Source organism: Typha latifolia, chromosome 1 (genome assembly GCF_019914945.1).
Source record: "Typha latifolia isolate L0001 chromosome 1, TyphaL0001v2, whole genome shotgun sequence".
In the NCBI taxonomy this organism is placed as follows: domain Eukaryota; kingdom Viridiplantae; phylum Streptophyta; class Magnoliopsida; order Poales; family Typhaceae; genus Typha; species Typha latifolia.
The window spans coordinates 3,879,421-3,905,122 of NC_133086.1; the positions used below are offsets into that span (position 1 = coordinate 3,879,421).

Here is a 25,702-nt window from a genome sequence, read left to right on the forward strand (position 1 = left end):
GATAGGATGCTGTATAGGATTATTCTGACTGTCCATTGATCAGCATTAAAATGATTGCACTTCTATGTTATCGTTGAAGTCCAGCAAAAGATGAGTTCAAGAACAACCAAAGGTCATAACTATATAATATCTTTACCACCTCATGTCAGAAGAAAAGAAGAAATCAAACAAGAAGATAATAATTTGACAAATATTTAAAACTTCATCAAGAAAGCACAGTAACCATAAATTTACCTTCTTAAACACTAGCCTCTGTTTATATGCAAATTACTTCAATAATCATTGTAAATCCAGTTTATGTAGTTCCTTTTACCTTTCGGCTGGGGAATGGATTATAATCTATAGATGAAGCATAATGTTAGACTTCCATTTTACATAGCAATTGTATGGAATAAAGATGTTGACTGCCCCCATTTATGGTCTCTGCTCATATTCAGCAGTGTCTGATCAACTAATAGTGTTTCCCCGCTCAGTTTCAATAGGCAATAGCAATTCTTATATATTTCACAGCGAAGTTACCATCCCCATGGCCAGTTAAAAGAGGTTAATGATCCAAATGCTGTTGTTAAATTTTCTTTTGAATATACTAGTGATAAAGCACTGGTATGAAAGTGATAGAAAATTTTCAAATGTTACAAAGTTGATACTAGGACTTAGCAGGAAATAATCAGACAACCTCAATGTATATAAAGCCACTGTGACTATAAAACATCCTACCTGGATAGGATGAGTGGATTGCAAGTTCCAAATGGGTTGTCTGGCACTCTGCACTAGGGCTGCCTCCTCACCTTCATTGATCATACCTTGCTTCAAACAAGTATAAATTCAAAGCATGTCAGAGACATCTTATATGTAATTAAATCTAAAAATGCAGAGTTCTAAATATAAGCATTGCAATGGACGCAAATGATTACCGTGTAATTTAACTTGAGACTAAGCAAGAAATAACTTTGCATTTCACATAAGAAAATAAATAAGGATCATGGTTATTACTGTAATACAAAATAAAAATAATGTAAGTTTCAGGATTGAGCTAGGTATCCATGTTCACTGTATATCATTCTCGACAAAAGCTGCACGTAAATTCTAACATGCTCGGACTAATTTTTGGCCATATAGCTGTATAAAGTACAGAAACAGTTTCACACTAAATTGTTAATATGATAAAGCAAAATAACAAGATTAAAAGAAATAACATATCAGATGATTGATGACCATTGAATCTAGTTCTCAACATGTCATAAATATTTTCCAATGGCTGCAGGGGCCAATCTTAGTATCAATGTTCTGGGATAAGAGAATCAATCTTTATCCTATGCACAAAAAGTTCACCTACTAACAGTTAACTATACTGTCACAAAGTGATAAGAAGGCAAGAATAATCACTAAAACAGTACCAAAAGGAATTTGACGGGGGAGGTTTCATAGACTACAAGAGCCACAAGTTTTATCTAGGTTGAAAACCAACTTCTGTTTGATACCTTGCTCAAATGTGTACACCTTCTCATTGTGCATACCAGTCTTCGATAGCATAGTCTTCATGGAAGTAAATAAGGACGTGACAATATCAAAAGGATATAAAGATTTAACAGTAAATGAAAATGATCGCTAAGTGCTTCCATTGAGAAATATTCAGGATCAAAGAGAGTTTGATGAATTGCATAGGAATTAAGTATATCATAGACCATTGAAGAATCAATCATATATACTTATGCATATCCTACCCTAAATACAGCTTTCGAAATAAAACTCTTACTAATTCAAGAGACCAATAAGAGTTAAAATGACGAATACAAATATAAACATGATATAATATTAAATAGGCCAATTTCAAAATTTCTAAGAGTTAGTCTACCTCCATAAATGGCTAATGTTTCTGATGTATATGGGTGCCTTGCCAAAGCTGTTGTTGCGCATGCACAAATTCCCGCGCCTACACCCAGACAGACCCGCTCCTCACCCTCTTCTTCCTCCCTCAATTAATCAAAATCCTCACCTCACGCCCCTCCTCTTCTACCATAATAAATAACCTCCCTATCGGTTACTATCATCACCACCTTCCTATTTTCGTAGTTTTTTTTTTTCCTCCACTTACCGTTTGTCCACCCAACCTTCTTATTATTCACCACCGTAAACTTGAGCAATCGATGACCCCCTTCGCCTTCCTCATCTTCGTAGTGCTATTCTCCACCACCTCTCTCTGCTCTCCCAGCCCTAACCTTGCCGCCTCCATTCTCCTCTCCTTCAAGTCCACAGCCTCCGACCCCGGCAATGCCCTCTCCACGTGGACCCCACAGAGCGATCCCTGCTCCACCGCGTGGCGCGGCGTCACCTGCCGCGAGAATCACGTAACCCGCGTCGTCCTCGAGGGCCTGCGCCTCGCCGGACGCTTCGGATCCCTCGCCGGGCTCCGCCGCCTCTCCGTCTTAAGCCTAAAAAACAATTCCTTCGCCGTCGCCCCTCTTAACCTCTCTCCCCACATCAAGCTCCTCTATCTCTCCCACAACCGCCTCTCCGGCCGATTCCCCGCCGGAATACTCCGCCTCCGCCGTCTCAGACGCCTCGACCTCGCCGGGAACCTCCTCTCTGGCGGGATTCCGCCGGATATCGGGATCCGCCTACCGAACCTCCTTACACTCCGACTCGAGGGAAACCTCCTCGCCGGTGCCATCCCGATCTCTATTGCCGCGATCTCCGGCCTCATCGATCTCAACGTGTCTTCGAATCGCCTCGAGGGCGAGGTTCCTATGCGCTTCACTTCCTTCGATCCGTCTTCGTTCGCCGCGAATCCGGGCCTCTGCGGCCGTCCAATCGCCCGATCCTGCCCAAATCGCACGGCGAAAAGGAAGTACGCGGAGGCGGCGATCGCCGGAGCCGCATCGATCTCGTCGGCTGCGGCGGCGATCGCGGCTGTCCTGTGCTTCAAGAGGCGGATCGTTCGGAGAAAGAAACAAGGGGGAACACTCGAAGTGGAGAAGAAGACGAACCCGATTCGAAGGACAGGAGAGGGGAAGGCGGTGGTCTTCGAAGGGTGCGCGGAGTTCGAGATGGAGGAGCTGATGAAGGGGTCGGCGGAGATGCTGGGGAGAGGAGCGGTGGGGTCAACATACCGGGTGATGATGGAAGGAGGAGGAGAGGAGGAGTGGGTGGTGGTGAAGAGGGTTAAGCGGGAGAGGAGGAGAAAGGAAGGCGTAATGGAGACGGCGTTGCTGAAGGAGATGGGGGAATGGAGGCATCCAAATGTGGTGAGCCTTAGAGGGTATTACTCCGGCCAGGACGAGCTGCTGCTGCTTTACGATTACGTACCCAACGGCAGCCTTCACGATCTTCTACACGGTTGGTTATTAACTTACAAATTATACGTTCTTTTGCCATTCCTATTGTCTTGCCACGTGGCACCTAAGCAACGTCCACTTGCCAAGCTAATGTGGCAGAATTATATATATATATATATACATACATATATGCTTGGACCATTTGAACTTTATTTTTTTTGAAAAGAAAGAAGCAGAATTACGTATTGATGTTATGCTAATGTTGGTTTAATTGCATGATGCTAATGGTAGGCTTGTGTTGAACAGGGAACAGAGGACCTGGAAGGATTCCAGTGGAGTGGAGCACAAGGGTGAAGCTGGCAGTGGACGCAGCCAAAGGGCTCGCATACCTCCACAACGCATCCAAATCCAAGCACTACTCCCACCACCACCTCGCCTCATCGAACATCTTGATCGACGCCCATGGCAACGCATGCATCTCCGACTTCTCCCTCCTCCCTCTCCTCTCACCTCCTTCCCTAAAACAGGACAACCAAATGCACGATGTCTATAACTTCGGAATCATCCTGCTAGAAATCCTGACTGGGAAATCCTCGGAGGATGGCAAAGAAGATTTGCCCAAGTGGGTGCAGACTCTGAGGGTCAGAGAAGACTGGACGTCAGAGGTGTTTGATATGGAGATGCTGGGCGGTGGTAAAGAGGTAGAGGATGAGATGGTGGCTTTGTTGCAGGTGTCCTTGCTCTGTGTTGCTCATGAGCCCAAGGATAGGCCAAGAATGGCTGTTGTGTATAAGATGGTTGAGGATATCAGGGAAAGGGGGAGTAGAAGTGGTGGATCTCAGTCTTTTGAGTCCTCCTCCTCTTTATCTGAAGATGCCACTGCTTGCGAGATTAAGTTCATCAAGAGATGCTGATATTAAATTCTAAAGCCCAGAGTTTTTGTGGGCTGAAACTTGGGGCTCAATCTGAACTTTGCTAGCCCAGTATTAACTTTCTCTTTGACTTGGCAAATGTCAGCTGGGCCAGGACCTTACTTAGGTTCGTCGTGGATTAGGTTATATTTCCCTAGATTTACATAATCTTTAGAATCAATCTATAACTTCTCAAAATTAGCTTCTCAAGTCCCCATCTTGACTCCCAGTAGTAAATAACCACAAAGGAGATCAAACGTTACATTCAACCCCGATCTGGCCGTACGTAACGTACCCAACATGTCTGTGTCAAGTTGATCCGACCAAAAGGAAAATGTTTGATCATTTATGGACTGCAAGTTAGAAGTAGATAATGCCAATTAAGATTTGGCGAAGGTTTGGCTAGATTTGGGTTGCTCTGCAATGATGAGGTGGCTTGTTCAATTTATAGCCTGAAATATTTAAGTTAGGAATGCAAATACATGGATGCTAGTGTTTGGAATTATCCTGTGCTATATACATCAACTTGACTGTATATATGATGAGTAACACTCTTGAGCAGCTATGTGAGTAAGAAAGAGAGATCTCTAAGACTCTATGGATAGAGAGAGAGAGAGAGAGAGGCTGAATTCATGCTTGGCCTTTTCTAGTGGCTTATTTGGAAGGGGGGAAAACAAATAAATACTATAATCAAGTTTCCATTAGGTTTTAAATCTCTCCCCTCAGAAGACTTTCGAGTTTTTCTCTTTCTTTTTCTCCCTGATAAATTTTGAATTAATTATAACATGGCCTAGCCACTTACTCTCAAAGAAAAAATAGCTCATTCTAAGTTACTTAATTACTTGTGATAAAACTTGAGGTGTTAGTTGGGCAAAGCATCCCATGCCTAGTGGACCTAACCCAAGTACTCTATTATAACTCCAAATTGCACCACAATGTTCTCTTTGGCATGCACCCGGTATATTTGCTGCCCATGTGAAATCCTGCCCTCCAACAAAACTGTGTCCAATACAATCAACTTGTCTCAAAAAGGAAGGCTACAAAACCTCTCATATCAACAGTATTCAATCTTTATCTACTCAATATATATATTGAATAATTCAGAAACAAAATGAGTAGAGAAGTTGGGGGGTATTAAGTATTAACTAACCCGTTTTTTTTCCTTTTATTTAAAATAATTGCGACAACGATAACAATCTTTTATTTTAAAGTGCAAGAATAAAGTTATCATCCTTTCTCCCCATATATATGTATATGTCTTTGTCACAAGTTAGCTGAATGGAGTCTCATCTCATCAGGGCCTTAGTTGGAGTAGAGGTTGTATTGCAATCTGAAGGCCATTCTTGAAGTCGAGGTAGGGGAAGGACATGGGCAAGTCTTCATCCATTAGTGGAGTCCATGAGAACTTGAGAACAAGATGATGAAGGAAGAGACTGGTCTCCAACCTTGCTAGCTCAGAGCCTGGGCACATCCTCTTGCCTCCTCCAAATGGCATGAAACCTCTCATGTTGCCATTAAGGTCATATTTCTGCATCACATTGGTACCAACATAATTAATGTCTTATTTTTGATGCATTAGCAAACAGTTTCTCAAGGGAGGAATCAATTTGTAAAGGTATAAAAAAGAGGAGTCTCTCACATTAAGGATAAAATTTAGGTGGTCACCTGCTAAAAAGAAAAAAGAAAAAAGAAAAAGAAAAGAAAGGACTAAGGACTATCATTGAATATTTTATGAAAAACATTCGACATCTAGCTTATCACTTTTATAATCATTTACACCATAGTCTCCTATATTTTATTTTTAATGCTTTAATAACATCATAAGTTAACTTTAACCTAGCTAACATGCAACAGACGGCAAAATAGAGAATATTATGATACAATTTAGGTACACTTAATGATTATGGATTAATTAAAGGACAAAGATAATATGATGAAAATTTTCAATGGAAGATTAAATAAAAGAGTTTCAAAATTAAAGGAATTTGCATGAGAGAGAGAGAGAGAGAGAGAGAGAGAGAGAGAGACCTCCCATCTCCATGGGTTGAAATGGAAGGGATCTGGATGGAGAGAAGGATCCAAGTGAACACCACTAAATACAGGGAGAACCTTCCAGCCTACAGGAATCTCGTAACCTTTTAACAAATAAACAAACAAATGTAAAAGGCTGAGTTAGTAATCAAACGTAGCATGTTATAATGGCCAGAATAGCATACATATCCGTACAATATATTATTGCAGGAGATCTATCAGATGCATGCACGCTGGAAGAAGCCACCAGTGTTATGGTCAAAAGTATCTAACACAATTCAACGCATCCTCGAGTAACGACCACCATTGCAACTTAGTATTAAAAGCATACCATAGATTGAGTATTTGTGAAAACAAGTTTCCAAATTAGTGAAAGAAATTAAATTGGATTGCGCATATAGCTTGTGGTTTAGTCTATTTATAATTCATTTTTAGAAGGATTTACATATATATCTAACTTGTACAACGAGGAGTGGTAACTCCTATGATTAGCCTATAATTAGTCTACATGCTCTTTATCAATAAAAAAAAAGGCATGCTTAAAGATAATTTAGCTTGCCTATAGCATTATTGCATGTGTAGTAGTACCATCATTCTTGCACTTGTTTGTATACATCTCAGAATGTACTTAACTTGCAGTTGATGAGTTGATTAATTTGCATGTGGCTACGCACACACGCACGGATTAAAATAATTATACCAAGGTGATTCGTACTATTGAATCTTAGGAAAGCCAAATCTCAGATGAATGTATGCTTTAATCTCCTCAAAATTAGTTCCTATTATAAGAACAATCTAATGAGAAATTAATGGTTACAGGATATACCTTTATATTGAATAGGCTTGATAGCCTTACGATGAACAAACTTCACCACATTCCCCAAGCGAAGTGCTTCATTGATGAGGCACTGAGTAAACTCCATCTTCTTGTAATCCTCCAACGACAAGCTCTCTTTTCCAACTTTGTTTTGCTTCACTGAGAGATGCTCTTCCTACCAGATATACATTAGAAGCCATGATATCAATGACATATGGGCTATATGTATATATGTAAAGATCTTCTCAAAGATTTAAAAAAAAAAAAAAAAAAAAAAACCCATGCACGAGAGCGACCTTACCCTTAGTTCAGCTAACATCTTATGGTCACTCCCAAGAAATTTAACGATGATGGCAATCAGCATCGCAGTTGTCTCGTATCCACCAAGAAGTAGATCAAGAACCAAACTCAGTATCTCTTCCTCTGAGAGCTCATTTTGGTGTAGCAAAATGGCAAGGAAATCCATCCTCTCCTCCACCTTGCCATCTTCCTTCTCTCGCCGCCGTATAATTTTTCGCACAATTTCCTTTATCCGATAGTTAGCCTGCGCGGAAAATATCGCAAAATTCTTATATTATATAGTCCATATGTTACAAAACAAGAGTTAGTATATATATATATATATTACTTGTATTGCTTTAGCATATGGTGTCCCTGGGAGGTTGATAGGAACTGAAACCAATCCTCTCATAAAGGTGTTGAAGTTTTGGAGGATTTGTGTGCTCTCAGAATCTTCTGGCATTAAGCTCAATATTTGCTTTACTATCACACTGAAAGTAAACTGCAAAAATATTCAAAAAGAAAAAACCAAGAATTATTCCAACTAATCATAAAAAGAAGAGAGAAAAAAACGCATACCTATCCCTCCAATTAAGATTTTCTAGAATATTAGTTCAGATAAGAATAAATGCACTATATATATATAATACTCGTTTAATGTACTATCAGGTTACGAGATTCCTACATCTAAATAGACTGGATCTTTCTTTATCTCTCATATCATACTCTATTATTTTTAAATGAGAACATTCAAAAATTTAACCTTACGAATCTCGGCACAAAACACTAGTTTCTCCCTGTTCTTCCATGAATCCATAACCCGAAGAGCATTGCATTCGATATCCGAGATGAATGAACTGCTCCGAGTCCTCATGGCGGCGAAGAGGTTTAGCGCTACCCCTCGGATGTGTTTGTGGGTGTCTCCAGTCACGACGAGCAACGTGAGATCGCCGAGAACTCCGGGGATGTTCTTCGGATAGCCTGCCACAAATAGTCTATCCTCATTCTGAAGGATGAACGAATTAAACTCCGCGTCGCACGACACTACCGTCGGATAACCGAAGAGATGGGCACGGAATATCTTGCCATATCTTCACATAGAACAAAAATAAGAATATATATATATATATATATATATATATATATATATATATATATATAACATTGACGTTAGAATATAAAAAATAAAAATCATCGTTCTATAACAGTACTCATCAATGGCATGCACAATTGAGATGCATACCGCTTGATATTAATATCCAGAAATCTTCCCTTGGACGATGAGATGTGAGGGCTAATGAAAGATAGTGTGTCGCCTATGAGCGGGCATCCAGCGAAAGATCCCGGTGGAAGCTTAGAATTTTTGTTATGTCCATAGATATACTGAAAGGATGCGAAGAAGAGGAGGAAGAAGAAGAGACAGACGAGAACTACAAGAATGAAAGAGTGTAGGAGGAGAGACATGGTGGGCATATATGTATGTATCTGGATATGGATATGAGGGTAGTGAGGGTGGGAGGAGTACTATTGAACACTATATGGGAGGGAAGGAGGTGGATATATCACCAAAGAAGTGTTTATTTTAGGATATCAAGTGGATAAAGCTAAGAAGATTACTTAATTTTTCCGGGCTTTCACGTGAGCAAGTGGAAATGTTGGGGAGCATGTGGGTGCCCAAATGGTCGACCTAGAACAAATCAACTTTATAATAATAAAAAAAAGGGGGGGAATGTTTTTTTTTTTAAGTCTATAAACTAAATTTCATAAAAATTAAATAAAAAGCACTTGAATAAATAAAACGACAGCACCCTACAGGTGTCTCATGGACTATTGAAGTATGTGTGATTCTCCAAGAAGAATGGAGGAATTATAATTTGTAAAAAAAAAAAAAAAATCCGTCAAATTTTTTTTTTTTAAAAAACCAAAAGAAAAGGTGAACTTTTTAATAGTCAATTAAGGTGGCGTGGGAGCATATAGTAGTGCTCACTGCATGATACTCTTACCTATACGTTCTTTATAACGACAAAAGCTTGGTTAATACGTATTCATTGAGAAGATAAGGTTTCTTATCTTCGGAAAGAATGTACTTTGGATAAGAGCAGTGCTGCAGCTTCCCTAAAATGTTACCATATCCTATATTGATACGCTGAAAGATATCAGCATATCTAATATGAATTCATAGTATATATACATCTAGATGATGTGGAATATGTATTTCTTAGAAATGTTAATTTCTTTTGATAGCCCGTAATTATCAGGAAAGTAGAATTGTTGAGAAATATCTCTGATGTAATTTCACACTTTCTTTTTTAGACAATATAATTGCCTTCTAAAAGAAGTTCTAGCCCAAACGGACCAATCCGGTCTGTCAAAATAAGACATGGAAATCTTTAGCTCATTCACTTGTGGAATAAAAATAAATTTATTTTAGAATAAGTCTTCTTAGTCTGATATAGTAATTTACATTTTTTATCATCTTATTTCATACAACTTTTAAAAAATAAATTTAATAATAACCCATAATTATTATTTAGATATTAGATTAGATAATATTTAATTACATATCACCTTAACTATAGTCTCTTCACTATCTCTTCTATTAAATATCAATCATCTCATTACATCATGGTGTGAGTTTATAACCTTGTTTATACCGCAGCACAAGCTTATAACTATGTATCAACTTACAGTGCATATATTTCTTTCTTCTAGTGTATGGTTATTTTATATAAATTGCTGGCAGTACACTGTAGTGTAGATTTATAACCCCATATTACACTATAGTGCGAGCTTATAACACTGTATTAACCCACAATACCCATTTATTTTTTCTAATGCATAGTTATTTTACATAAGGTGCAGACTTATAACCCCACGTTACTTTATAGTGTCTCTTTATTTTCTCTAATGCATAATTATTTTACATAGAGTATAGACTTATAACCTCACATTACCTCGTAGTTTCTCTTTATATTCTCCATTGTATCATTATTTTAGTACAAACTTATAACTCCACAATGTCTCTTTATCAAGTACATAATTATTTTATATAAAGAGTACGAGATTATTTTCCTATAGTGCAAACTTACAATCCTACATTACCTTATAATACATAGTTATTTTTTTATAGTATGGATGTATAGAGTATTTTAAGTCTACAATTTTAATAAAAAATAATATTATTAAAAAAAACTATTTACTACTACTACTTTAACATATAATCAATGATATATTCATCATTTGATATTAAACATCACCAATTTCAATACAATTTCATTATTTTTAATACTTCAAGTTATTATTACTCCTCATATTAATATTGAGCTAAATAATAAAATAAGTTATACTAAGTGTTAACTCTCTTCTTCTAGTATTAAAATTAGAATAATTATATCTATTCCGTCTTTATTCTACAAAGGAAAACAACTTTAGTAGTTTATAAACTCACCTACATGCTTACCCTTCTAACTATAGGATTATATCTATGAAACCAGAATTTTATCAATAATACTAAATCTATATGTTGCAAGTTTCGGGGACGAAAGTTTAATTAATGAGGGGTTATAAGTTATACATAATAACCCAAAGAATAAGTTGATAGGAAAAATAAAAGAGAGGGTGTATCATTGAGATTTAGGATAACAATACATCAGATTAGCTTCACAAGAGTAACTCTTGGAACAATCTTGGAATCAAGAAACTTTATAAAACTAGATATAAAATTGAGCTTCAGTGTACCATAATCCGCTGATATCACAACAGCAAAATGGAGAAAATGAAACATAACTTGTAGACAAGAGAATACCCATATATATGAACATGCACAGATGTTTGTTACAATTACAGGCAATTCATATAGAATATGTCAATGCGGACTAGATATTAATAGTAGCTTCCCAGAGCCGCAGAAGTCCATCGCGGCCACCGCTGCAAATCCTCTTCCTATCGAGGTCAGAGGCTACACGTCGTGCCTATAGAAAATTGATGAGGCAAACCTTACAGCATTACTTGAGTCTTTCTTAAACTGAAAGTAGTGTGATTACAGACAGAAATCTATAAAACCATCTACTTATTATGTACCATGCGAAAGAGAAATCTATCAAATAAGTAATAATGCCTACACTAACATTTTATTGAGATTCTGAATAATTTCTATGGTGAAAATAGTTATGTATAAGTAAAAATGGAGTGCCTTACAATAATAAATCTGGCATTAATGCACTCTTTTTTTTATTACTTTATTAGCACATTCTCAGTGTCTGAACCAAGTATCAAGTAAATTAAATCCACAGCACCAATAGCTAATAATAACTTAGGCTTATTTTTACTAATTAGAGAGCATAAGTTCAGTGTTTCTAATGCAATACATATATGTTCTGTTGCAGGCAAGTATTTCTTGATACATGACAACTAGCAATAATGGGGATCTTACCAAGAACTAGTCTGAGAATCTTAAATTCTCAAATAGGATAGAAAACATGCTGCGAAAGTAGGCAACAGTTAAAACAGTTCTTTCATTTTGGACTAGTCAATTTTCTATTTCTTCTATAGTACTCTCTTTTTTCTTAAATTACTTTGACCACCTTGATCTCTTGGTGCCTGCAGATGCTAAAATTAAGCAAGTAACAGCCCATTGACAACTGGTCTTAGTTGGTTACGGGCCATAAGTATAAATAATCAAGTTTCAAATCTTAGCGGTATCACTAAGCATAAGTATTCTGCAATGTGGGACTTTAGTTGCTTGGCTGGGCCACAAGTGCTGGGTTGTGAGGACTCAGTGCCTACTGATGATTGGGCAATAAATGCCTAGGTAAATTAAAGGGACAAGCTGACACAGACATGCACAAAGAGATTAAAAAAGAAAAGGAAGAGAGGTGTAACAGTCTAGCAGACCACTTCTTGTGCCTTCTCAAAACTCTGCTTCAGAGTTCAGATACTACTTACTTGCCTGTAACTGTAATAATAATTCATCAACAAAGGACAGATGTTAAATCTTGAGAATTTTAGCACCCAACACAAAAGAAGACGGCTTTTTAGCAACTTCACACGTGAAAATGCAATGCCAATAACTACAGCTACATTGGCATATATACCACCAACTATTGTGCAAAAAATTGGCCATTCAAGTTGGACTTGGAATAAACAACCTCTTTAGGAAAAAAATGTTTCTGAACTTTTAGCCTTGTTAGAAGCTATAGGTTGCTTGCATACCATTTTAACCCTCCTAAATATCCCCATGCTATTTAGGATTCCTCAAAAACTAGGAGGTTAGCCAATTAAAGAATTAAAAAAAAGGTCGTCTCATTATTTTAAAAATATTAGGATCTACACCATAAGGTTCTCTTGAAGAACTGTACTATTGGTTTGCAACATTCAAATAAACCTATTTCCTTTTCTTCATTCACCATGTGCTTCACAACTTATCAAAGAAGAATCAATATGTCACAATCAACTTTTATGATTAAGATCTCCAAAATTTCATGGAAAGTTTATTCATGCATTATGGTGAAGATCGTCAAATAAATTACTACCATTTCATGGAAAATTCATTCATGAATTATGGTGTGGTTAAATAAAAAACAAATATGTAAGTCAAAAAATATAAAAAGTGCAGTTGCAAAACAAGCACTATAGACAGACAATATAAGATAAAATAAGAAAGCAAGCCGTACCATAGCAACAGTTTTTTGAGGAGTTCTGTATAGTTGCCATCCTGTCATTTTTGATCCGGTACTAGAGAAGCCACCATGTCTTTCCTGAGGCCGGTGGAAAAGAGACATGGAATTGTCTGCTGCACCAATCCCCAGCCAGTGTTCCCCAGCATTAATGGACAAAATTGAAGCTGAATGAAGCGTAAGATTCTTGATACATTTTATTCCTCCTGCAGAAATTAATGCATACAATAAGTGGATTAGTTGCTAATTTCCCATTACTGTTGACCATAGATTCCAGTTTTAGACGATCTCGAGTGGGAGTGGCCGAAACGGATCAGGATAGCCGATCCTAATCCAGGCGACACTGTAGCAGTGCTGCTGCTGCAGCAGGCCAGCTGCACACCGAGAGAGAGAGAGAGAGAGAGAGAGAGTAAAAGAGATTTTTTTCTTGTAATTTTTTCTAAATTTTTAGAAATTTTCTCAATATTTTTAAATAATATTTAAATTTTTATTTAATTAAAATAGTCTGATCCAATACAGACGGCCGATATGGTCGATACGTATCGTTTTTTCGGACGGCCGATCCCGATTCCGATACCGATTTTTAGAACTTTGCTGTTGATATCAAAATTTTTTTTTAAGCAAACAGTTTTGTAAGAGAATATAATAATATTATACTAATTCCACAACCATATTTAGATACATCAAATGTAAATTTAAGGGCTTGAATACGATCTTGATATGCATTAACCTTTCCAGTAACAAAACTTGTCACAGAAGATACACTCACTCATACTTCTGAGCAGGATATACCGTCAATTCAAAATGCATAAGATTGGCGGTTGTTATATTTACAGTAAAAAAAATAGATGCCATTCTAACAGTTCAAAAGCACATTACCTTCTTCATTTTCCCAAAACCGTATAAGGCCATCAGAAGAACCTGAGATAGATAATCAACTATCAATCATGTTTCAGAACATAGTGCTTTGCTAAAAAATAAATGATATTTCGTAACAAAGTCAGTTATAGCTTATTAGTGTTCAACTACTATCAAGATACAGCTATGCTAAAGTAAACAGCCTATATAATATCCAATAACAGATGATGACAAACCAGTGATAACTCCTTTATCTGAAGGTGAATATTCAACACAGAGAATTGGACCAGAATGACATGCTAAAACAGCATCACATGTCCCTCGAGAAATAGACCACATTCTAGCCGTCCAATCATCACTTCCAGTAAGTATAGTGTCCCCGGTCATCCTCAAAGATCTTGATCAACAAGATAGCAATTCAATCTGCATTAGTTCTAAGATCTAACGAGGAAATGCAACTTCCCCTTATCTCATCATTTCACTTTACCTGATCCATTTTGTATGCCCTTGAAGCTTTTGCATTTGTCGGCCTGCACGGATATCCCAAACATTTGCCACCCTAATAATGAGAATACAATCAGCATTCAAATTTCCTAGTAGTAATATTAGAGGCACCAAAGATAATATAATGATGATAAGATCTTCAAGATGTAATAGTTGCATACACATCTCTTCCAGCAGCTGCAAGGATTCCAGTAGAGTCATCATATTCCATACAAAGAACTGCACTCAGACAACGACCAACAGTTGCTACACAAGTATCAGTTCTGACATCCCACATCTTCACAGTTCCATCATGAGATGCAGTAAGGACGCGTTCTCCTGACAGCATCCGAACACAACTGACCTATAAGAAGATTATAACAATATCAAATTGTCAATTATTAAATATATATATAACCTCAAAATCTAAGTTCTATCCCCACAATATGCTCAGCTTGACAAAATGAATGTCATCTGAATGTAACAAAATGTATATACTGATCAGTTCGCAGGAAATAATTGATAACAAACAAATATTTCTATGAATCTTGACAATTTAATAGCATTTTAGTTGAATTGGGAGTAAAGAATGATAATTACTAGGGTTTCTGAGGGGGGAAGGTTCACACATAAAAGTCAATTACTAGGGTTTCTTAAGGGGGAAAGGTTCATACACTAAAGTTACTTTCTAGTGTTCCTTGAGGGGTAAATGTCCACACAATAAGGTTTATGTTTTGGCCTGTTGTGCATGTCTGCAGATTATGTTTTGGCCTTAGATACAATTAATAGGGAATTTTACAAATCACATCTTCCATTTTTTCAATTTTTCTTTATTAACACTATCTTTAAAGATTTTGTAAGCTAGCATCTTATTTTTTTCTATACTTTTTATATAACACCCTAACATTACTTTAATTAATTGACATTAACCCTAATATATGGTTTATGTAACTCTACAGATCAAATTACCAAATATCCTTAAAACTTTTGATCTAACCCATACAAGCCAAATCGAAAACTTCTTCTCTAAAATTAAATCCTACCCCACTAAATCTAAATCCTCTTCCCAAAAACGAAACATTATCAAACAAAATCAATCCCCCTTCCCCAAACTAAGCCCCTCTTCTCTAAGAGGTAATCTAAGTATTTTATAAATTATTTAATGCATTTTAACAGAATGTTCATTTGCTGATACTCATGTATTTGGTTATGGTTAGATTAAGCTAACTCAGAATTTTATATAAAAATTATAGGAAAAAGAATGGGTCGGATAACAAAATACTCAATTAATATAGGGAACAAGAAGATTTAATAAGAAAATAGGAAAAATGTGGGGCGTGATTTGTCCAGCTAATATAACTTGAATGCTTACTAACTGATGTTCTAAATTCTAATACAAAATGTAGCTAATCTAAAAGGAAGCTATCTTTATCTCTTTCTTGGAGGAGGGAGAGGGATAAAGGGAGGCTTCTTGTTGCACTATCTGACATCCTTTGTGAGAAAAAAAAGGAGAAAAAAGAAGATGAAATTTGGCAAATCCTTTACTATATACAACAAAAAATCAAGAGGAAATCAAATAAACTTGAACCTCAGCCAAGTACTTCCAAGTCAAGAAGAGGTCTCATGTTACTCTGCATGATGCATCATGACATCCTTATGAGGCTTTAATATCTATTTATAACATACAAGACACATGGTGTAGACATGTCTAAGCGATATTGTTTGATCCAATCATTCAATTGTTCATATGATCTAGTGGTGGTTTTTCACTTTTTCTATGATTACTTGTAGGCAACAAATTTACTTGTTGAATTTAATTTTCATAGATGACATCTCAATTTTTTATAAAATAATTGACATTTTCCAAATTAATTTGTAAATGCACGCACAACCTGAACCATATATGTGCCCTTATTAGATGAAGCATGTCTCAAAAGGTGCTTTGTTAGTCAATGTATCATGAACTTAGGCCTCGTTCGCATGTAGAATAGAGTTGAAATAAGAATATCAATTCCTATTTGTTATTACCAAGATGAGGAATTTATTTTGGTAATAACTATTTCTATGTTCACTTGTATTCTAAAATAATAGTGTAATAATTATCTTTGATGTGATCTAAAGTAAAAAAAAAAAATTATGTTTTGTAAAATTATGGCAAATATCTTTTGATTTGATATAAAATAGATTGATGAGATAGATATTAAAAGTAAATTAGTAATTAAGTTAGTGTGTTAGTATAAAATGTAATTTTGATGAATATTGTTTATATGTTAGAATAAGACTATTATGATGTTTAGCTGTTATTATAAAATAAGAGATTGTCTTCTAAAATTAAAAAAAAATATTCCTGAAATGAACGGGGGTTAATAGTTTGTATTCAATGGAGGAAAAGTTAACTCACCACCTTCTAGCTTAGCTTCTTTTTCCTAAACATATGCAAACTTTTACAATTTTCTAAATCTGATACTACAAAAAATCTTATAGAATTTTTAACTATGATAGAATAAGTCCCAGGAACCCTTAATTCCACTCATCTTACCCAAACTTTTGAAACACCTATGTGGCCTTTGTCAAGAGGGCTGCAAGTTCCTTAAAGGACATTTGGAAAACCTACTCCCTATAAGATTCTTTAATGTACTTGTGCAAATGGTGTTCTTGGCATACCATTTACTTTTACTCACAAACAAGTAATTCATAGTTTTGCTTTTCAAATTGTCTTTAAGGCTTAGACTAATGCATCAATTTCTAGAATCTACCATTTTGTCTCTTTAAAATTATTTAGGATTGTCTATCCACTTATCATGTAATGGTGGGGACAAGTTAAATCTTTGGCAAGTTTCCATTTCACTCCCTAGTACCTACATTGTGTTTATTGAAGTTTGTGCCCAATTCTTTACTATTTTTTACATGGAACCAGGCTTTACGGATAAAATTCCAAAACGACAACCTGTGGCCTAGTACTTGTCAGTAGATTTTTTTGGAAAGGCCCCAAGTAGGCTGTTTATGTGTGAATGCAGGGTCGATTAAAAATAGTAAAGTAGAGGGTATAAATTGCAATAAACACATAAAGAAGGGTCTGAAATGAAAAATCCCTTAATCTTTATCTGAGATGTGATTGATGGAAGGCTTCTGTTAAGTTTAATACTGCACCATAATTCAAGTTAAAATACATAACCAACATAAACTCTTAAGATTATCATTGGTCAAGATCAATTTGATGAATCAAGCATGATATGACCTCATATCTTCAAGCTCTATACGACAGATACGAGAAAGATTAGTCTATCAAGTGATCTGTGCATTTATCTTAGAGCATCACTAACAAGTAGTCTATTGACCTACAAAAATTGCAAATTTAACCCTCAACCTTTGAAACGTGGCTCCATTTGTATGTTCTTGTTTCATAATCAAATCAAGCTTCTTGCAAACTCAATCAAGTACAGATTTATTCTAACTTAGTCAGGTCATGATCAGAGTATGAAATACAATCATACAATTTCTCGTTACTGGAACCTAGGGAAAGGAAAATATAACTGAGAAAATAAGAGGAAAGAAAGATGTATGACACAATGTATGAGGTACTTTTAATTGGAAGGGGTACCATAGAAAATTCAAATAATGAAAACAAAATAGGATTCAAACCGGTGAATCATGGCCCTTCAGTTCTTCTAGAAGTTGGAAAGTTTGCTTATCCCAAACAATGACAGACTGATCATCAGATCCTGATACAATTTTACTACGATCAGAACTGATTGCACGAACAGGCCTGCAAGAAAAGAAAATCTTGGATCTTAGGCTTTTCCATGAACTATAACTGAACATAAAAAGGAACAGCGGAAAAGGTAAATTATTTGCCTTAATCTCCACTAGTTGAAGGTAGGATTCAGATTTACTAATTAGTTGAACAAATATAAAATCCAGAACAAGATCAGAAAGCATTTTTGAGCTTCAAGAAAGTCGAACACAACATGTCGGTTCTAAAGACCATTTGGCAAATCTAGTTTTCTTAGTGTCAAAGTTCACAACATGGTGCAAACTTTATCCTACAAGATCATAGAAGTGAGCTGAAAAGAAAGCTACACACCTTTTGTTCCCCATTCTAAGACCAATTGATCTATATTAAATAAATGCAACCATGTGCAGACTATGAGAAAGAAACCAATTATATCTATTTCAGTATCCAAGGAAAGCTGGGATGCATTTAGATATCGAGCAAAACTGAACCAAGAGACTAATATCTACTGACAGCCAAGATTGTTTTGACACATCAGTAGTAATCCTTCATAAGACAGCCATAGTTTGACAGAAAAAGAAAAGTTGCAAAATTCAGGATATAGTTTTGAATTGCATAAAAAATGCTCTAGGAGTCGGGTCATTTGTTTACCTAGTATGACCTTTAAGTGTTGCCCGAAGTTCTGAACCACGCAAACTAGGATCCCAAACTCTAACCTGTATGAAAAGAACAACATTATTAAGTATTAACTATTCTTGTCTTCCACTGAGTAAACGAGTCTTGTGACAACAAATAAAATAAATTGGGAAGAAATAATTAATCATCAAAGGTTCTATTATAGCAACAAAAATAATTCATCTAGATTTATGCAACAGTTGGAAATTATTAAAGCACATCAATTGATAAAATCATTACTTAGGATGAAGGAGTGAAGGAAACCTGAGCAGAATAATAGATTTGAAAACATACGTACACGCTTATATATATTTAAATCACTAATTTGTAATTTTCTTTTCTCTCATGAATATTGTTCCTTTGGTTTTACATAGCTAAACCGCTATGCATTTGGTAGATTATGTATTCACATCATAAAACAGACAGCACAAGAGAATTTGTGTAAGAATGCAAGAGTAAAGTGTAAAACATATAGCCAGGTTATATTTAAGCTGACCAAAATTTCTCAAGAAAAGAGAACTAACAGAGCAATCTGTGCTTCCACTAATGAAAAAGCCAGCATCTTCACGATCACCAACTAGATCCCACACCTCCCTTTGTGTTACACAATGAAGAGCAGTAATAGCACCGGCATGACCCCTGAGTATACGCATGCTGGTTTGAAGTTTCTTTTGCCCAGGAGGAGTGTCCACCTTGCTAGAAGCAGCACCAGACTTTGCACTATCATCTGCACCTGTGATAAGTGATAGTATTTGATGGAAACAAGAAGTACATAATAAGAAGATACAGAACAAACTAATTCAGTCGTATATTAACAATATTTTCAGATATGAAATATGAATCAACTTACGAGCTAGACTAAAAGAACTAGATCTTATACTTCTGTCTCTGCTAAACATGCTGTGCACCCAACTGCGGCCCAAACCAGAGGCCTCAGCAGGTTGTTGACTTTCATCTGGTGCATCATGTGGGCGTGGTGAAGGCATACCATATGATGACAAAGATTGGGCTTTTCCAGTGGATATTCCCCAATAACCAACCCGAAGTTGTTGAATATGTGAAAGTAATGCCCGAAGTTTAATCTGAAGCAAGTAAAGAAGGACCAACTCAGCATGTTTTCCAAGATAATATCTTCTGAATATAGCTAATATTACTTACAAGCTGCTTGTAACCCAAGTTGTTTTTTTCTGCAATTTTCTCAATCGTACTCCAAGAATCAGTATCAGGAAGGCCTAATCCAGCCTCCATGATGAAATGAAAGGGTTAGAACAGGAAAGGTAGTAACATAGCTTGAAAAAGAGCAAGTATGGTAGGTACCATGTGACTCGCCATTACAATGAGCTGCGCAGTCACAAGAGTTACATAATTGATAGACCTGACAAAAACAATCAGACAACATATACAATAATTAGTACAGAAATGTTTTCTTACCATTCATGTAATTAATATTTGCTAAAGAGAGTTCTTTCTCAGTAAGCTAACACTTCAGCCATTAAGGTAGATAACTAGCTGCATTTTTTTTCATAATAGATTTTGCTTTACTTAGGATGTAGGCATCATTTTCAAGGGATTCGATGATAATTACCAAGTTGATAGACACTTAGGACTAGGAGCTTTCTCACTTTTGAATTAAGGTCTATCCAACCTCAAGGTCCTAAGCTTACAGTTTTGATTATCTATTCCTAGGTAATGTGGGAGATGAAGATTAGCTCATAATCACAAGGGCCTAAAAGTTAAGGTGGCATATCAATTTAACTCTTTCAAAAAGCAGGGGAGGAGATAATAATATTATAATATTACATTTTCTTGGAGAGAATCAACTATTAATTGCTGTCAATGTAAGTCATAGATTGTGACTCAAGCTATATCATGATTCTTATACTATATTGATAAGATGCTGAGACTGTAACATGAGTTTTGTATAGAGGTGGCAAATATTGACTCAATCTGATAATCCAACACAATAACCTGCCACTTAATCAGGTTTAGGTTTAGTCTAATTGGGTTCAGGTCATAAATGAGTTAACCCGCCTAATCTGATTAATAATCGGATCGTGTTTGAATTTATATAGTTGGCCCGTTCAAACCCGTTTAAATATACAGATCAGGTCAACTAGCCAACCTTCTTACCCACCTACCCTTACCATATATATTTAACTCTAAACCTAATCCTACCTCTCACACAATCTCACTACGTCACCCTCACACTGATTCACCCAGCCACCTCCAATATTTCCCCATCTCCACCGGCCACCACCTTTGTCTCCGGCTCTCAACTCTTATTGAAAGCCCTCCATTCTCCACTATCTCCCCACGCCGCCTCCGATATTCCCCATCTCCACCGGCCACCGCCTCTGTCTTAGGCTCTCAACTCTCGTCGGAAGCCCTCCATTATCCACTATCTCTTCATGCCGCCTCCGATATTCGCTCATCTCCACCGACCACCGTCCATGTCTCAGGTTCTCAACTCTTGTCAAAAGCCCTCCACCTCACGCCAATCGGCTGCCGCCCTCTTCCTCACGTCTGCCACTGCCTGCCGAGCCCTCACCGGCCAAGGGTTGCAGCTACAGAACATATATCTCAGGTTCTTACATTGTGAAGTTGTATAACCAATTATCATTGTTTAATTATTTATTACACTATTGTAGTGGACTAGTTGACATTTTATTAGATGTTTATTACAATATTACATTTTATTGCATTGATCTGTTTAATTTTATTACATCTTTCTGGAAATTGCTGTGTATTAGGACATCTACACTAATGGTGGGCTGATTAGATGTTTATTACATTTTACTGCATTTATCTGTTTAATTATCATTGCTTAATTGTTTATTACACTATTATTTAAATGTTAAAATTATAAAATGTAGTTTAATCTATTCATAGTTCTAATTGCAGATGGGATAGGTTCAAGCGTCACTGCATCATATGTAGGACATGCTTCATCACAGTGATTTAAAGGGTCAGCAAGCAGAAGCATGAGTTTGCAGCTGGCCTATAAGTGGTGTTGTTAATTTTACAGGTTGAATTTGTTGATACACGTGTAAGTTTTATGCATGAGTTTCATGCACTGAAAGATGAGTCCAGTATTGGGTTACTTACTGGGAAACTCTTCCGCTCTTGATTGTTCAAGATTGAGGTGAAATGGATTCTTCTTCACAGTGATTTAAAGGGTCAGCAAGCAGAAGCATGCATTTGCAGCTGGCCTATAAGTGGTGTTGTTAATTTTACAGGTTGAATTTGTTGATACACATGTAAGTTTTATGCATGAGTTTCATGCACTGAAAGATGAGTCCAGTATTGGGTTACATATTGGGAAGCTCTTCAGCTCTTGATTGTTCAAGATTGAGGTGAAATGGATTCTTCTTCCTGGTGTGGAGAAAAAAGGAAGAGAGAGAGTAATTGCAGCATACTAACGTAACAACATGAGAATATTACTTGATGAGATTTTCACTGGAAAGTTATCCCATCTCCTCTCCATGTGCTATGCTATATAATTTATGCTACTTGTGGGACTGTAGTCATACCTTTTTTGAACTTATTTGAGCTAATCCTTTCAGATGTTATAACCTGAAATTCTTTGTTGACATTTTTACTTGGTTGTATATGCATCTATATTTGATATGCAAAGCTAATCTATTAGATTCAAGCCGCTTATCCTGTATGGCATTATACAAGGCTACAAAACACTACCTATGTATTAAGTAATCACTGCAGAAATTGATATTTTACTGCTGTGTTCCTACTGTTTGCATGCAGAATGTAGTATTTCCAGATTATGTTCTCTGGTTCTCTGAGCTAGAATTGGCATTGATTATTGCTGTCATTTAATATATTTCCAGATTATGTTCTCTAATGAATTATTAGAATTGTAATTTTTACGTTGTATGAGTTTTGAGTTGGAAATAAGTTATTTTGTTTGTATGATAAATCAATAAATATTAAATATTATATTGAATTTATTAAACAGGTTAGACAGATCGTGCTAACCCGACCTATTTATTAAACAGATTAGGCGATTCATATCATGTTACCCGTTTAATAATCAGGTTATATTTGTGTCTACCAAATACAATCCGTTTATTAATTGAGTCGTGTTCGTGTCGGGGTAAAGTTGACCCAACCTAAACTCGCTTAGCCCAACCAGATTGCCAACCCAAATTCTGTATCAGCCTATCAAGCACTCCAGTATTATAGTGATGGTTATAGCAATGATAACTCAACACAATATTTGTTGTGCCTTTACTTTCCACATGTACCAAACAAGCTATCTAAACAAGGAGATATGTGTAATCTTAAAGTTTAAGTAGGCAACTAACTAGAAGCATCACAACAAAGCATTTTCACAAAGCATGCCTCAGAGAATAACCAAAGAAGTCCTGACCATAGAGAATATCTGGAAAGACAGTAGCTTGTCATGAAGCTAACAAGGCATTTAGCAGGTGGAGATATTTATCTTATTAATTGCAATTAAGGTTCACGAAAAAAGTAAAAATAAAAGGCAAATGATCTCAAAGTTCTTGTAGAGATGAAAAAAGTCTAGAGAAGGATATAGAGTGCTATGTCATTTCTCCTTGTCTAAACTATTTTCCTGTGTTCTATACAAATTGGATGGTGCTTGTTTCAGCTAATTCAGTAAATTTATTGCATTAAATTAAAATGGATGAAATTGTAGTATCTAAGTAAATGCTACAGAATAATCTACTACAAGAAAACATGAAAAAGAGTTGGACCTACTTGTTGGAAGAATGTTCCATTAGGTACTCAAAGTAGCCATCCCAGAATCTGCAAGAAAAGCAAACATTATATTGCAGAACAATTGTACAATCAATCAGTAATAAACCCTGGTCCATCTTCAGATTGGAGTATAGCAAAGATATCTGCAATAAATGCAAAGGTATACTATCATGATGCCTAAAATAAGTCATAACCAGAAGCAAGGAATATGCTCCCAGCTATTTCGAGTCATCTCTGTAAATACCCAGTGAAAAGTCATCCATATAATATAAAAGGGGATAATTCTAGATGTTAATTGTCATTAAAAAGCTTTTAAGACTTTTGCTACAAATATATATGAGTTCACAAGATACTATTTCACTTTACTACTTCTCTTGACAGTGGAATCACGGTTTTAGTTCTAATAGAAAGACAATATCCTACAATCAACTTAGGGCATACATACATACAATATGCTCCACATTTTTTTGTCCACAATGAAAAAAACCACCCCTATTAATGCTCATTTACATTATCAAACAACAAGAGTGAACTTGATTCTGTACATCAATAAATACATATCTGCATCATCCACCATAACTGCCAAACCAAGTAACACAAATGCTGACTTTGAGATGAGGTGCCAAAATCGGCGATTATCATGCTAATACTTCAGTACTTCACTGATAACAGTTACATTAATGCAAGTAACTATATCGGATGGATGGGTCATTTCAAATTGCATGGTTCAAACTAACGATGGTCGTGCCACAGACACGGACCGTGCCGTAAGAGGAGAAGAAAAAAAAACGAGATACTCACCTTCGTCGTCACCAACCACCGCTCGCCGCTCACCTGCCGTCGCCGTTGTCGTCGCCCGAGCGCGTCGGGTACCCTAGCCCGAGGGAGAGAGAGAGAGAGAGAGAGAGAGAGAGAGAGAGAGAGAGAGAGAGATAAGGTTATCGGTTGAGGTGATGGCGATCGGCGACGGCGACGGCGATCGGTGACGGCGACGGCGATCGGCGACGAGTAGCTCGACAACGAGCGGCAGAATTATTAGGAAGGGTGCCGTGCGGCACCCCTCGTGCCATGTGCCGGTACGCCGCCGGCATGGCCATCCATGGTTCAAACTAGTCAGTGTCATTTTGCATGCAGGAAACACAATAAAAATGATATAATGGGTCAACCTTTAGGTAAACATTTTAGCAGTTCGCCTCTTTATGTAGACCAAAATTGTGAGCTAAGTACAAGTTAAATTACCACTAAAATAGAACATATCATAGTTTAAGAGTGTAAAGTAAATAAAGCAAACTGAAGTATAGATATGCCAGATTGACATCTCATACCGTAGTTCATCCCATATAGATAGAGATAAAAGATGGCGTTGGACATAATCTGGCACATTATTGGAGTCTTTTCTGTACATCTCAGCAGATACTTCAAGTGCATCTCTGATGGTTGGCATGTCATTGCGGGAGGTAGCACGACTTATTGCAGTTTTAAGCTGGGTATAAAATTCATATAAAGAAAAAATCATTTCAAATAAGAAATTACACTTCAATTTACATTGAAGGAAAGCAAACATAATACGGCAGTAGTTCGAGAAGTATAAAGAAGAATCCTACGTAGGTAGTGCAAAATAATTCTCCCCAAAATATAAATTGAGCATGTGAAGACAGCCTTCAGTCATTCACATCATTATTCATTAGAAATTAGAAGTGTTAATGCTATTTATCTCATTTAACTAACAAGAAATGGTCAGCCATTCGTAACATATGATAATGTTTGCTCTGTTGTAATGTTGAAGAACTTAATATTTACAACAATTAGTTATCAATTCTTGTAAGTGGAAATTAGTGTCCTTTGTCATTGGCATGAATTGGTCAGCTTTGATGCATTTGATTTATTGGCGAGTTCACATGCTAGATTATGTAATTGTGTACGTGCTAGACTATATAACTGTCAAAAGGGTTCTCCACTTTTCTAAACTTCATCTCTTTCCCACACTTCCTCATTCCCTTTTATTTCTTCTGCTGCTTCCAGCACAAGTTACCACCATAGTGTCATCAACGTGGCCTCTAGCTAGCCACAAACACTACAAATGATCAATTTAACATTTTGGTGGCTGACCACATCAAGCTACACAAAATGTTTAATCAACTATTGAACAACCTGCACCTCCAAATAGACGAGTTAGAACAGTGGTGAGGGCTGAGTCTCCTAAGGAAAGTACCCCACATGTAATG

The 25,702-nt window shown here is 36.5% G+C and overlaps 3 protein-coding genes and 1 long non-coding RNA gene across 4 annotated transcripts in view; 1 reads left to right on the forward strand and 3 right to left on the reverse strand.

Moving 5' to 3' along the window:
• Nucleotides 1-570: 570 nt before the first annotated feature.
• On the reverse strand, nt 571-2,046 carry LOC140785110 (uncharacterized). The gene is made up of 2 exons (XR_012108381.1): nt 1,856-2,046; nt 571-807 (listed from the first exon to the last, which is right to left on the reverse strand). It is a non-coding gene; the product is annotated as an uncharacterized lncRNA (long non-coding RNA).
• On the forward strand, nt 2,037-4,239 carry LOC140785095 (probable leucine-rich repeat receptor-like protein kinase At1g68400). Its single transcript, XM_073132829.1, has 2 exons — nt 2,037-3,336; nt 3,582-4,239. Exons 1-2 carry the CDS (start codon nt 2,148-2,150, stop codon nt 4,187-4,189), a joined length of 1,797 nt encoding a protein of 598 aa, XP_072988930.1. The 5' UTR covers nt 2,037-2,147; the 3' UTR covers nt 4,190-4,239.
• A 1,241-nt stretch (nt 4,240-5,480) lies between these two features.
• LOC140798883 (cytochrome P450 724B1-like) lies at nt 5,481-8,777 on the reverse strand. Its single transcript, XM_073152969.1, has 7 exons — nt 8,557-8,777; nt 8,077-8,404; nt 7,663-7,815; nt 7,336-7,578; nt 7,044-7,209; nt 6,215-6,321; nt 5,481-5,714 (listed from the first exon to the last, which is right to left on the reverse strand). The coding sequence occupies exons 1-7, from the start codon at nt 8,775-8,777 to the stop codon at nt 5,481-5,483; spliced, it is 1,452 nt and encodes a 483-aa protein (XP_073009070.1).
• Nucleotides 8,778-10,999: 2,222 nt separating this feature from the next.
• The window catches only part of LOC140787128 (DENN domain and WD repeat-containing protein SCD1), a 29,747-nt gene continuing 15,044 nt past the window's right edge, over nt 11,000-25,702 (reverse strand). Inside the window, exons 18-31 of the mRNA XM_073135903.1 lie at nt 24,803-24,960; nt 23,478-23,525; nt 20,055-20,112; nt 19,896-19,979; nt 19,588-19,819; nt 19,262-19,470; nt 18,714-18,778; nt 17,972-18,095; nt 14,512-14,693; nt 14,334-14,405; nt 14,083-14,243; nt 13,868-13,909; nt 12,986-13,194; nt 11,000-11,284 (exon numbers count right to left, since the gene is read on the reverse strand). Of these exons, the coding sequence (XP_072992004.1) occupies nt 11,189-11,284; nt 12,986-13,194; nt 13,868-13,909; nt 14,083-14,243; nt 14,334-14,405; nt 14,512-14,693; nt 17,972-18,095; nt 18,714-18,778; nt 19,262-19,470; nt 19,588-19,819; nt 19,896-19,979; nt 20,055-20,112; nt 23,478-23,525; nt 24,803-24,960 (1,740 nt within the window). The 3' untranslated portion in view covers nt 11,000-11,188. The remainder of the gene's footprint in view (nt 11,285-12,985; nt 13,195-13,867; nt 13,910-14,082; nt 14,244-14,333; nt 14,406-14,511; nt 14,694-17,971; nt 18,096-18,713; nt 18,779-19,261; nt 19,471-19,587; nt 19,820-19,895; nt 19,980-20,054; nt 20,113-23,477; nt 23,526-24,802; nt 24,961-25,702) is intronic.